At 40.3% G+C, this 14,900-nt stretch overlaps 1 protein-coding gene across 4 annotated transcripts in view; it reads left to right on the top strand.

Annotated features, from left to right (window-relative positions):
* Nucleotides 1–14,900, top strand: part of PRR14L (proline rich 14 like) — a 76,290-nt gene that overhangs the window by 21,331 nt on the left and 40,059 nt on the right. For all 4 annotated transcript variants that reach the window (XM_012764004.3, XM_012763999.3, XM_075996713.1 and 1 more), the window contains one exon: nt 4,685–4,757. In XM_012764004.3, the coding sequence (XP_012619458.2) occupies nt 4,697–4,757 (61 nt within the window). In that variant the 5' untranslated portion in view covers nt 4,685–4,696. The remainder of the gene's footprint in view (nt 1–4,684; nt 4,758–14,900) is intronic.

Raw genomic sequence — 14,900 nt, 5'->3', positions numbered from 1 at the left:
TTTTTTCTATATATTTTTAGTTGTCCAGCTAATTTCTTTCTATTTTTAGTGGAGATGGGGGTCTCACTCTTGCTCAGGCTGGTTTTGAACTCCTGGTCTTGAGTGATCCTCCTGCCTTGGCCTCCCAGAGTGCTAGGATTATATGCGTGAGCCACCACACCCAGCCAGTCGACTTTTATTTTATTTATTTATTTTGAGACATGGTCTCTTGCCTGAGCTAGAATGCAGTGGTGTCATCATAGCTCACTGCAACCTTCAAACTCCTGGGCTTAAGCAATCCTCCTGCCTCAGCCTCCTGAATAGCTGGGACTACAGGCACACACCACCACACCTGGCTAATTTTTTCTATTTTTAGCTGAGACAGGGTCTTGCTCTTGCTCAGGCTGGGCTTGAACTCCTGAGCTCAAACAATCTTCCTGCCTTGGCCTCCCAGAGTACTAGGATTACAGGCATGAGCCACCGTGCCCAGCCAGGGTCCAACTTTTAATGGGAACTTAAGACCACAGATGAATAGTAATAGTGATTTTCAAGACTCTCCTAAAATCTGCCAAAACGTTGGAGAAGTAACATGAATTGATTTTGATTCCAAAACAGTGTTAGGTCCATGAGGCAGAGAATGTGTTTGTTGTCATTTTGAAAAACGAATTGCACTATTATGTGGAATTTCTTGTGTTATATATTAATAGTTTATAGGATACTGTAAACTATAGTATATATCTCATTTGATGTTGAAGAGGGATCATGGGAATGAGTATCTTGAAAGTTGTTTCATTCAAGATAGGTTTTGCAGGAAACTCCAGTACATTGATGATCAGATGTTGAGGTTTGACTAAATCTAGATGGTAGAGAGAAATGTTTGGGACTCTTACCTCTAGGAATCCTGAAATTTAGAACATTGAGCTGATAAAATATTGTAGGAAAAGGAAATTATGTCTGATAAACGTCTGCAAGTGTTCGTTATATGATTGGCTGACTTGAGGTGGGGGATGGGGTTTACAAAGGATTATTATGCTGGCATGTCCATTGCATGCAAGTGAGTTGTTCTGTTCCCTCATCTGCACTTAGGGACTCAGACTTGCAGAGCTCCCATCTGATCTGGAGGTTGCCCACCACCATGGTGGGGGTGGAGGATTCTCAACCTCAAACACTTTCCTTTTCAATCCAGTATTATTCCTGATTATATCTGAGACCTTAAACCTTGCAGAGTCTCCAGCCTTCCTGTGATGCTGGAGTTTTTCTTAACTCAGAACCTTTAAAGAAGAGTTAGCAAGGTAGGGAGAGAGTAGGATGACTCACTCCTTGCTTCTTTTTCTCCCCTGCCCTGTTAGGAATCGTCACTAACCAAGGAGAAGGGGACATGACTGAAGCATTGGGCTTGGTACTCCATCAGGGTATTTTGGGGCCTCCAGCTAGGGATAGCTCCTTAGAGCGACAGGTGGGGCAGAACTAAAATTTCAACAACCACTGAGGGGGCGGTGCCAGTAAGGGTTAATTGCACAAGTTCACCAAAGCCCTTTGGGATCTAAAGGAGCCTGTACGTTGCTAACTTGAGCTCCACCGTCACTTTACAGAGGCTCTTGTAGCCCCAGAATAGCTTATGATAGTCATTCCAGATGACATACTGGAATCTTGGTGACAGCTCTATTTGCTTTTCTCACAGAAAGGAATAACAGGTGTCTAAAGTCTCATGATGGATGGAAGCTCCTGCTCATGGAGTACCCTGTCCTGTCAGGGTAAGGTTACTGTCAGCACCATATAGTTAGTAGGTGTGAGTTCTAGGGTTAGAACAGAGCCCTGAATCCCCATCCTATAATCTTTTACTCCAGCATTCCGCCTTTTCCATAAAATATTAACCTGAAAGAATATTTTAAATAGTATCTATTCCCACACCTTAAACATTCATCCTGAGAACTGGAAAAGCAGAGAGTATTATCATTTTAGAGAGAATAAAAGTAACTACAAAGAAATGTGTCTTAACCTTTTTTTTTTTTTTTTTAAGAGATGGGGTTTCATTGTGTTGCCCAGGCTGGCCTCGAACTCCTGGACTCCAGTGATCCTCCTGCCTGCCTTAGCCGCCTTTTTTTTTTTTTTTTTTTGAGACAGTCTCGCTTTGTTGCCCAGGCTAGAGTGAGTGCCATGGTGTCAGCCTAGCTCACATCAACCTCAAACTCCTGGGCTCAAGCAATCCTGCTGCCTCAGCCTCCAGAGTAGCTGGGACTACAGGCATGCGCCACCATGCCTGGCTCATTTTTTCTATATATTTCTAGTTGGCCAATTAATTTCTTTCTATTTATAGTAGAGATGGGGTCTTGCTCTTGCTCAGGCTGGTTTCTAACTCCTGACCTCAAGCAATCTGCCCTCCTCGCCCTCCCAGAGTACTAGGATTACAGGCTTGAGCCACCGCGCCTGGCCTGCCTCAGCCTTCTGAGCAGCTGAACTGTATGTAGGCTTGTGCCACTGTGCCCAGCTCTTTTCTTTTTTTTTTTTTTTTTTGATACAGAGTCTCGCTTTGTTGCCCAGGCCACAGTGAGTGCCGTGACATCAGCCTAGCTCACAGCAACCTCAAACTCCTGGGCTCAAGCGATCCTGCTGCCTCAGCCTCCCGAGTAGCTGGGACTACAGGCATGCACCACCATGCCCGGCTATTTTTTCTCTATATATATTAGTTGGCCAATTAATTTCTTGCTATTTATAGTAGAGACGGGGTCTCGCTCTTGCTCAGGCTGGTTTCGAACTCCTAACCTCGAGCAATCTGCCTGCCTCAGCCTCCCAGAGTGCTAGGATTACAGGCTTGAGCCACCGCGCCCGGCCCAGCTATTTTCTTGACTTTTATTTTGAAATAATTTGAGACTTACAGAAAAGTTGCAAAATTAATGCAAAGAAGTCTCATAAACCCCTCATGCAGATTCCTTGCATATTAACATTTTATCCTATTTGCATTTTTCCTCAGTAGTTTAAGAGTACAGTCACAGACATCATACCTAAATACTTCAATGTGTATTTTTCCTAGCAAACAAGGACATTCTGTTACATGACCGTAGTATATTAATCAGTATCAGGAAACTAACACTGATCCTAGTACTTTAATCTATAGACTATATTCAAATTTGGCCAGTTGTCCCACTGCTGTCTTTACAACAAAGGAAAAGAAAATGTATTTTATTTTTCTGGTCCAGGATAAATGTAGGACCACTTGTGGCATTCATTTGTCATGTCTTGTATCCTATCAGGAGGCAGCTGGTGCTGGGTATGCCAAAGGAGAAAAACTGAGATCCCTTGGTTTGGGTGGGATCTGTCAGATTTCTCCACTGTGAAGTTACTATTTTCCCCTTTGTAATTAATTAGTATCTTCTGGGGAGATATTTCGAGACTATGTAAATATTTCTATTTCTCATTCAAGGGTTTAGCCCTGAGTTTTAATGTCAACTGATGATTCTTGTTTGATATAATTATTATTGTGATGGTTGTCAAATTGTATTTTCTAATTCCATCATTCCTTCTGTGGTAAGTAAGAGCTTTTTCTCTCATTTACAAACAATTTCAGTCTGCCTTTGTGCTAGAATTTGGACTTTTTTTCCCCCCAAACATGGTGTGTTACACATAAGTTATCTGGGAGACATTTGTTTTCAAGTTCATGCTCTGTGAAAGTATTCCATACTAAAGTTTCAATACAAAGTGAAAGAATAATCCTGTTTCATATATTCATGTAGGACAGTCCATTCAGGTTGTCATCTCTCACGTACAGTGATGATGATGTTTTATTTCTGTCCATGTCCATCTGCATTTGCCATTGCATACATCTTCCTTCCCCCTTCTGGGTTCTGTTTCTACCACTAGAACTTTGTCTAGAGCCCAAATGGCTTTTGCTTTTTTTTTTCCTCATGCTTATAAGAATTAAGGAAAAAATTATATGAGGTTATAGCAGTGATTTCACTGATCTGCAGCTTCAGATGAGTGTAGTGTCAGAATCTTTTTTACTTAATTAAATCATTGAGAATGAATTTTTGGGGGCCTTAGGACAAAGGAAAAGAGGTGACCCAGAAGGAGAGTTTAGTGTAAACAGCCATCTGTGGTTGGTCAGTCTCCCAGCTAGTAAGTCTGATAGAACGCTTACGTCCTGGGGCTCCAGGGCAGTCGCCACAGTGTGCACATTCCATCACTGACTGCCTCTTCCCGGTCTTCTGAATTTCTTCTGTAGGAGGAAACTGGTTGTCATTGATGGTCTCCGTTTTCCTCTGCTCCCCTTTTCTGATGAAGGAGGATGAAAAAAACCTAAGAAGTTTAGGGAGCAGGGAGTGAATTATGATATCTACAATGATTAGGAACTAAGAAAAATCTGATTTCTAGATATTTTTCTTTCAGATGAAATTAAAATTGCATTGCAGTAATTCATTTCTTGATTCAGAAGGCATTTGTAGGGTTTGTTTGGATTCTGCAGATTGACATTTTAAACCCCTATTATTGTCCAACCTTGAAAAATCTTGGCTTTTCAAGCTTAAATTATAGACAAGTAAAACTTTTTGTTGATTACACTTAATTAAATTTGAGGTTTCCTTCAGGTCCCAATCCTTGTGACTGCTAGCAGATTTCCTGGAGTCATAAAGAAGTCTCTCAAAGAGTAACTAAGATTCACAAGCTCCTATATCTCTGAATCCTCCTTGACTGCTGGATTTTCTTACTGTAGGAGGATCTCCTGATGCAGTCCAGCAAAGAACTTTTATGTGCGGACCTCCCTGAAGATTTTCTAAGGAGCAAAGGTATTTATTTCTCTCAAGTCTTTTGCTTTTTCTACTTACTACACACACTGTTTTAGTTCCCAGTTTGGGGCCAGGTGTGGTGGCTCATGCCTGTAATCCCAGCATTTTGGGAGGCCAGGGCAGGTGGATTGGTTGAGGCCAAGAGTTCAAGACCACCAGCCTGGGCAACAGAGTGAAACCCCATCTCTGCAAAAAATAAAAAGAATTAGCCAAATGTGGTGGCACATACCTGTAATCCCAGCTACTTGGGAGGCTGAAGCAGGAGGATCACTTGAGTCCAGGAGTTCAAGGCTGCAAGTGAGCTGTGATCCCACCACTGCACTCCAGCCTGGACAATAGAGCGAGACCCTGTCTCTTAAAAAAAAAAAAAAAAAAAACACACACACACACAGTTTCCAGTTTACATTTTGCATTGAGAATATAAGGGTTAGAGGTCCCTGCCTTATAAGATGGACTTAACTATAGAAATTTCTTGGTATTGCCCATGATGTACTTGAAAACACCTAGTATAATCAAGCAGTGCCTTGTTTTTTGACAGTAATTTGCTTCCTGCTTTTTCCATAGTGAATCCTCCCTCCATCAATACTGTGTTGAACCTTTATTGCTGATGTAAAATCTTTTATTTGATTTTATATCATCAAATATATATGCCTATTTGGAAGGATTAATGGGACAGGGGAGGAATTCACCTGGTATAGTTCAGCATATGGGAGCACATCCTGTTCTTTTTCCCTGGGGTCAGGTATGAGAGAAAATGTTTACTGTAGGTTACCTTGAGAGTTTTCAAGGCAGTTTCATTTCTATTATCTTGTTTTGCTCCTCAACATGATGGTTGGGTAAAGGCATCTGCAATATTACTTTTAGATTGATTGAGGAGGAAACTGAGATTCAAAAGAGAATAGCAGAGCCAAGATTCTTCTCTTCCCCCCACCCCCAGGCTAAAAATAACCTTGAGTATCTTTAGAGAGGACTATGTGCTTATATTATAAAACACATAGTATATTAAATTAATAATATAGAATAATCAGAATCTCAAAAAGGGAAGATAAAGTAAATACATGAAATTATATGAGCATTCTGTTACTGTGGTATAGCATCAGATTTGACTCTCAGCTTCTTAGCAGCCTGGACAGAAAAGGAAACACAAATCATTCTTATGAAAAAGGACATTTGTGCCAGTTTATCACTCTGCTTCCTGCTGCTGCAGATTTTCTCTGTGGCTCAAAGACTAAACTGTCCAGTATAGATTAAAGGACATTGCTGTGAAGATGAGAAATGTTGTTTTGCACAAAAATTTACCTTGTTCTTAGAGCCCTTCTAGGGATGCAATTAGTGGCCACCCCACCCCCAAGATCTTTTTAGGGGGGCTGTAATATTGCTATATCTAATCTATGATATATTTTCACCCACAATCTTACCACAAAATTTACTGTCTATATGTAGAACTACACTTTCATTAAACCACTGAACTAGCCTTTAAACGGGAGAACCAGAGTTCTTTTCTTTTTATTTTTGAGACAGAGTCTTGCTTTGTTGCCCAGGCTAGAGTGAGTGCCGTGGCGTCAGCCTAGCTCACAGCAACCTCAAACTCCTGGGCTCAAGCAATCCTACTGCCTCAGCCTCCCAAGTAGCTGGGGCTACAGGCATGCGCCACCATGCCCGGCTAATTTTTTCTATATATATTATTTGGCCAATTAATTTCTTTCTATTTTATAGTAGAGACGGGGTCTCGCTGTTGCTCAGGCTGGTTTTGAACTCCTGACCTCAATCAATCCTCCCACCTCGGCCTCCCAGAGTGCTAGGATTACAGGCGTGAGCCACCGCGCCTGGCCCAGAGTTCTTTTCTGCTTGAAAGTCTGCCTTTTCATGATCCTGGACTAGAAGCCCTATCTCAAAAGAAAAAAAAAAAAAAGAAAGTCTGCCTTTTCAAATTTACCTGGCCTGCTCTCCACCTAAAAAGCTGGCACACGTTGGACATAGATAAGATGAGCCCCTCTGAAGAGTGTTCTCACATAAGCTACTCTGTGATGCTTTCCTTCCTGTTAGAACACCATTCTTATTTCATAATTTACATTGGTAAAATGAATTATTTGATTTTCCCCCCAAAGCCATGTGTAAGTTTCTCAGTTTAGTATGGGGGACCTTGGAAGAGCAGCTCTACTGGAGTTCTTAGCAGCAGTGGCCTAGTACCTAAGATTCGTTGCCCCAAGAACCTTCCAAGGTATTCCTATGCTGCACATGAGAAAGCAAGCTCAGCTGTTCAAAGTCACAGCCAGTCATAGCAAGGCAGAAAAGAAGGTTCTGTGAAGGCATTGAGTCCTGGAAGTGTGATTAGTACATGCTATCACCATGGATATGATTTAAATAGACCCACATGCTCTTCTTTAGTGTAGCCAGCGTTTCAGCTTGCTTTGCCAAGGTCAAGGGTAAGTATCTCCTGCCTTATCTTTACTATGAAATTGAGAACTAAATGATGCTTCTTGGAAATCTAGTTGTACTCTGTCCCTAGGGGCCCCAGCTGCCAGAATTTTTACTCTGTCCCAGATTTAAAGTTTCTGAGGAAAATCTAATATATCCTTGCTACCTTTGATTTATATATGTTTATTTTTGGTTTTGGGGTTTTTTTTTTTGAGACACAGTCTCACTCTGTTGCCCAGGCTACAGTGCTGTGGTGTCAGTCTAGCTCACAGCAACCTCAAACTCCTGGGCTCAAGCGATCCTCCTGCCTCAGCCTCCCTAGTAGCTACAGGCATGTGCCACCATGCCTGGCTAATTTTTATATATATATTTTTAGTTGGCCAATTAATTTCTTTCTGTTTTTAGTAGAGACAGGGTCTCACTCTTTCTCAGGCTGGTTTCGAACTCCTGACTTTGAGCGATCCACCCACCTCGGCCTCCCAGAGTGCTAGGATTACAGGTGTGAGCCACCAAACCCGGCCTACTTTGTTTTATTAAGTGTCTGCATCACTGTAAAACATTTTGCATATGAGTTCTGTGTTGAGCACTGTACAAATTACTTTACATAGTTTTATTTATATTACATTTTGGTTATTTTGAGTGGAAGGACTTCAGTGTACTAGTTTATAAATTTACCAAGGCATCATTTTAGATCCTCTACACCGAATTATTTAGTAAGTGAACCAAGGCTACTATACCCTCCCCTCAGTGCATTATTTTTCCTTCTCTATATAATAATGTCCCACTAGGTACCCTGATATTCCATAGCTTTGAGATTCTTTCTAGTCATATTCTGCTGCTACTAAATGAGGTGAAATCAGAATAAGTTGAACACTTTAAAAGGATTTTTGTGTTAACCAGAAGGTACCTTTAATTGGTAGGATGGGCTTGGCCTAGGTGGCTCACATCTGTAATCCTGGGAGGCCGAGGCAGGAGGATTGCTTGAGCTCAGGAGTTCAAGACCAGCCGGAGCAAGAGTGAGACCCTGTCTCTACTAAAAATAGAAAAATTTAGCTGGACAGCTAAAAAATAGAAAAAATTTGCCAGACGTGGTGGTGCCCACCTGTAGTCCCAGCTGCTCTGGAGGCTGAGGCAGGAGGATCACTTGAGCCCAGGAGTTCAAGGTTGCTGTGAGCTACGCTGAGGCCACAGCACTCTAACCTGAGCAAGAGAGTGAGACTCTGTCTCAAAAAAAAGAAAATAATAATAATAATAATTGATAAGATGCTATTTTGCCTATCATTTTTTATTTCTTGATCACTCTAGGGTAGACCCATATGAAGGGGTATGGGGAGCAGTGATGGGAGTAGTTAAGTTGAGGGGTCATTTCACAAGAAACTCTTCCTATCAGGCACTCTGACTGCTACCTCTCCCTTTCTGCTCTTCTGACTTTTATTTTTTGTTGATTTTTTTTTCTGAGTCACATCAAATAAAGATGTTCTGACTTTCATTGTGGCTATTTCACCATAATATTTTGTTTAATATTTTATAAAACTGATACTATCAAGTTTACATGTTTTCTTTTTTCAGAGAGTTCCTTGTAAGTGGAGTTCTTTGGGAGGGTTATGTGTAGGAAAGGTGGAATGGCACCAGGAACAATGCTAATATTAGTTCCCATTTATTATTGTGAGACTTAATTCCCACTAGTGATTTGCATGAAGTCTTATGTGGAAGGGTCATCAGGAATTGGAAGAACATCAGGGAAAAGGTGAAAATAGTCAAGAAGGGAAAGTCTACATTACATAATTTTTGGAACTAGATAATTTAGAATTTAGAATACAGTTGAAACAATGTTTTATAAGCCCCTATTTGTGTTATGTGAATAAATTGAGCATTATAAGGAGGTGGAATGACCTGTGAACAAAGCCTTTATGCCTTATATTCTCCTTTATGCCTTATATTCTTGCAGTTTATTGATTTTTTAAATATATATATATATAATTTGAAATGAATATTTTCTATATTTTTGTAGATTTTCTATATTTATGTCATTATCCTCTTTTAGTTCATATTTTGGGGGACTAAGTTTGAAAAATCAGCTAGTACCACATCCATTTTATATGCAATAAGGATGAAGTCTAGACATTTGGGGAACTAAATTTTTTCTTTTTTTTTTAAATTGAGGTGTAATTTACATACAGTAGAGTACACCCTGTGTGTGTGTGTGTGTGTGTGTGTGTACAGTTCTGTGAGTTTTGACAAACACATACAGTTGTGTAACTACCACCACTGTCAAGATATAGAACATTTGCTCAGCAATTTATTCAGTCTCTCTTGCCAACCCGGCCCTTAGCAGCCACTCATCTGTTTTCTTGTGTCCCTATGGTTTTACCTTTTTTAGAATGTCATATAAATATAAATAATATAATCAGTAATGATATATAAATATCTTACAGGAGAAGCCTTTGAGTCTAGCTTTTTTACATTTAACATAGTGCCTTTCAGACTGATCCATATTATTGCATACATCAGTAATGCATTCTTTCTTATGGCTGAGGAGTATCTCCTTGTCTAGTTGTACCACAGTTTATCCATTTCCCATTTGAAGAAAATTTGAATTGTTTCTAGCTCTGGCAATTATGAATGAAACTGCTATAAAATATTTGCATATGAGTTTTTATGTGTGCATGAATTATTTCACCTGGGCAAATACCTATGTTGTGTCATTTGGAAAGTATATGTTTAATTTTATTAATAAAAGGAACTACCAAACTGTTTGCTAGAGTGGTTGTACCATTTTGCATTCCTACCAGCAGTAGAGTACCAGTTGAGAAGTTGAATACTTTTTATTATTTATTAACTTATTTGTAATTTGGAAACCCAAATATTCATTGGTCAGTACCATTGAACATCCTTTTGTAAGGTATTAAAATGTTACTAAACTATTACATGTTTTCCAAGGATGAGTGTTTAAGATAACCCAAAACTTAGGTTATATTTAGTTGTGTTTTTTTTTTTTTGAGACAGAGTCTCGCTTTGTTGCACAGGCTAGAGTGAGTGCCGTGGCCTCAGCCTCCCGAGTAGCTGGGACTACAGGCATGTGCCACCATGCCCGGCTAATTTTTTTCTCTATATATTAATTGTCCAATTAATTTCTTTCTATTTATAGTAGAGACGGGGTCTTGCTCTTGCTCAGGCTGGTTTCAAACTCCTGACCTCGAGCAATCCTCCCGCCTCGGCCTCCCAGAGTGCTAGGATTACCAGAGTGCTAGGATTACAGGCATGAGCCACCGCACCCGGCCTTCATGTTTAGTTTTCATAGCCACTTAAATTTTTGATCTAGGAAAAGGTTTTGACAGAAATGCTATTGAATCCTTTTCAACCTCCAGTGTGTCTATCCTAAATTATGGTTATATGGAGATAATACACACAAAGTATAAGTTTTCTCATGTTACTTACATTAGAATTGGAATATAAGCACTTCTTTTAAAGCAGCTTTTTTTGAGATACAACTTATATACTATGAAGTTCATCTATTTAAAGTATACATTGAATGGTTTTTCATATACTTACAGAGCTGTACAGCCATCACCATAATTTAATTTTCATCACTCCTCACAGAAACTCTGCCCATGGAGTCATTTCATTACCCATCATGCCCTCATCTCTACAAAAAATAGAAAAATTAGCCAGGCATGGTGGCACACACCTATGGTCCCAGCTTCTCAGGAGGCTGAGGCAGGATGATCGCTTGAGTCCAGGAGTCTGAGGTTGCAGCAAGCTATAATGATACCACTGCACTCAAGCCCAGGCAACAGAGCAAGACTCTATCTCAAAAAAAAGAGAAAGAGGTCCAGTTTCTGTCCTCAAATAGCTCCAGTCTCATGGGAGGGATATACTAAAGAATCAAGAAACAGTATTACAAAGGTTTTGGTAGAGATGTTGTCCAAGGCAATAGGCTCCCAAAGGCGTAATAAGAGTGGCTAGCACAAACTAAAGCTGGATTCTCTGCTGGCACTTTTAAGAGCTTTGTGTATATTAACTCATCTAATTTTTACAGTAATCCTTTGCAATCTGTGCCATCTTTATCCCGGTGTTACAGATAAGAACCAGGCCAGTGTTGCACAGCCTTTTCGTTTGTTTGCTTATTTATTCAGGCCCATCCATCGAAGTGGTTTTCCACAGCCTTTTGAAAACTTTCTAATAAAAATAAAACTGCAGGCTGGGCGTGGTGGCTCATGCCTGTAATCCTAGCACTCTGGGAGGCCGAGGCGGGCAGATTGCTCGAGGTCAGGAGTTCGAAACCAGCCTGCGCAAGAGCAAGACCCCGTCTCTACTATAAATAGAAAGAAATTAATTGGCCAACTAATACATATAGAAAAAATGAGCCGAGCATGGTGACGCATGCCTGTAGTCCCAGCTACCTGGGAGGCTGAGGCAGTAGGATTGCTTGAGCCCAGGAATTTGAGGTTGCTGTGAGCTACGCTGACACCATGGCACTCACTGTAGCCTGGGCAACAAAGTGAGACTCTGTCAAATAAATAAATAAATAAATAAATAAATCTGCTTCAGACTCTCATTTTACAGTTCTTTGAAATTTCAGAATAAATGTGATTAAAAATAAGTCAATTACAGTTCAGTTTTATATATAAAAAAATAAAAATAAAAATAAGTCAAAAGAATGGGCAGAGTATCGTTTTGCTTTCCAGCTGTACACAAACCTTCTGCTACACTGCCTGGGAAGTTCCTGTTCCTCTCCTTCCTCCCTAAGACTCTTTTTTTTTTCCTAGTTATGGGAAAGTTTATTTTGTCTCATATTCAGGACATTTGAGGTTGTGTTTGCAGCTATGCTGTAGTCATTGGAATGAACATTGAGTTTTCATACACACTCAAAAACGTGACACCAGGCATTTCGTCTATCTCAGCTTCATCGATTGCAAAACACATCCTGTTTTCAGAGATGTCAAAATATGAGTATTATGTGCATCTTAGAATAGATGAAATATGTGAGGACAATACAACATCACTTTAGTTTGATGCAACAAAATCAAAAAGAATGTTTCTATAAGCGTATTGGATGTCTTCGTCAAATTTCCCGAGATCTTTTTTTACATATTTATAATCACCCTCTTTGAAGTACCAGACTTATCCGCCTTCTTTGTTAATTTTCTCTGCCTCGGTGTCTAACTGTGCTGCTCACCCAGATCCATATTTATCAAGGCTTTCCTCTCTCGCATTCAAGATCTCCACCCCATTTTCACTGACTTGATAAAATTCCTGGTTTTGGCATTTTATTCTGTAAACGATCACTTTGACATTGTGCTACAGATGCTTCTAGAAATGACTGAGCACCAGAGAGGAGGAGGGTGTCTGACTACTATGTCCAGTACACACCAACTTGTGACCCTAATGCATGTGAAGCAGTCTTTGGTGCATCGCAGCCCTCGGGTAGTGCCGGTTGTTATTACGAGTGGGCAGAGACACTTGTGTTAAAAGGAGAAGGATCTCTGAGTGGAGAACATTTTTATAAGTGACCAGTTGAATGATTAATGAATATTGTTGTCTTATAACAATATTTGCTTCCCTAAAAAGCGTCCTCAATGAGAGGGGCTTCAGCGAACATGTTAGAAGCCATTAATTTTCGTGACGATCTTGGAATAAAGCTTTTCCTAATATCTCTGAGCAAGATTTGAACTTCTGTAACTGACATTTATTAGGAAGCTTGAAGATCTGTACTGCTCTGTCTTTGATCCAGGCTGCTTGTGCCTGCTCAGATAAAGTTGTACAAGCAGCTGCATGGGTGGATCCTGTTCAGCTGAAGGCCAGGCCGAGCTGAGGGACGCATCAGTGTCGGGATGTAAAATCAGGAGGAGAATTCCAAATGAACATGTAACATGTCCATAACTCCCTATAACTCTTGACTACATGGAGAATGGGTATTTTTCTAGCACCAAAGGGGCTCTGAGGGGAGAGTCTTGCTTTAAGTGCCTTGCACAGAGCAAGCCCACAGTTTAGGGTTGGATGAAGAGTTTTACAGTTTTCCTGAGCAGATGCAATGAGGGATACAGGTAGGATGCTGCTGGAATCGAGGGAAGGCCCAGAATATACACAGATGGTTTAATGAATGCTCTAGTATCCAGTAGAAAGAGATAAAGCCATTTGGAGTATCCATGCTTAGAAATTCATGCACAGGGTAGCACTGTCTGCTATGATATGGAGAGTAATTTAGTTTCACAATGATAAATACTGTGTGGGGAATTAGAAATTTCAGGCTGCCTTTTGTCAATGATTGGCATCTGTGAGAACTTGTGAACCCAGTATACATTCATCAATCTAATATCTGCTGACTCCAAATATTTTTAAATGCTGTTCCTAGCCTAATTATAATAATTTTAACTATTCTCAGGTCCAGTAAAATAAAGAAAGCATAACAAAGGAAAGATACCTTTCTTTTATATTATAGGCACTATACCAGGTGGTTTTTTATATGTATTATTTAATTTAGTCCTCAGTATAGTGCTAAGGTGAGTGTACTTCCCCACTTTTTACAAAGGAAGAAATTCAGAGAAGTACCATGTTTTCCCGAAAATAAAACAGGGTCTTATATTTATTTTTCCTCAAGAAGACATCCTAGGGCTTATTTTCAGGGGATGTGTTATTTTTTTTAAGTATAGTACAACAATTTACATTCATTCAAATATACCACTCCACGACAAAATGCTTGGGTTGTGTAGATGAGCTGCGTAGCCACGCCCATCATTAGATCTTATTTTCTGGGTGGGGCTTATATACACGAATGCTTAGAAATCCTGCTAGGACTTATTTTCGGGGAAACATGGTAAGTGTCACAGAGCCAAGATCTAGTCAAAGGTGGTCTGCCTTCATTCATAGTCATGGCTCTTGATAATTGCTGCTCTCAGAACCTATTGAAAAATGGATTAGGAAGTCCTAGAAACTCACTATTAATAGCATTTGTTTTGTTGATGTGGTGACTCATGCCTGTAATCCTAGCACTCTGGGACCCCGAGGTGGGAGGATTGCTTGAGCTCTGGAGTTCGAGACCATCCTGAGCAAGAGCAAGACCAGTCTCTACTATAAAATAGAAAGAAATTGGCCGGGTGTGGTGGCTCACACCTGTAATCCTAGCACTCTGAGAGGCCGAGGTGGGCGGATTGCTCAAGATCAGGAGTTCAAAACCAACCTGAGCAAGACCCCGTCTCTACTAAAAATAGAAAGAAATTAATTGATCGACTAAAAATATACATACAAAAAATTAGCCGAGCATGGTGGCGCATGCCTGTAGTCCCAGCTACTCGGGAGGCTGAGGCAGGAGGATCGCTTGAGCCCCGGGGATTGAGGTTGCTGTGAGCTAGGCTGATGCCATGGCACTCACTCTAGCCTGGGCAACAAAGTGAGACTCTGTCTCTAAAAAAAAAAAAGGAAAGAAATTAGCCAAATAACTAAAAAAAAATAGAAAAAATTAGCTGGGCACAATGGCACGTGCCTATAGTCCCAGCTACTTGGGAGGCTGAGGCAGAAGGATTGCTTGAGCCCAGGAGTTTGAGGTTGCTGTGAGCTAGGCTGACACCACAGCAGTCTAGCCAGGGCAAGGGAGTGAGACTCTGTCTCAAAAAAAAAAAAAAAAAAACTAACAAAAAAAGAATAGCATTTGTTTATTTGACCTAACCATATTCATTAATTTTATAAATATTTATTGAGTACTGTTGTATACCAGGTATTATGCTA

The sequence above is a fragment of the Microcebus murinus genome, chromosome 22 (assembly GCF_040939455.1).
Source record: "Microcebus murinus isolate Inina chromosome 22, M.murinus_Inina_mat1.0, whole genome shotgun sequence".
Classification (NCBI taxonomy): Eukaryota; Metazoa; Chordata; class Mammalia; order Primates; family Cheirogaleidae; genus Microcebus; species Microcebus murinus.
This window is presented reverse-complemented; position numbering and strand designations above follow the sequence as displayed.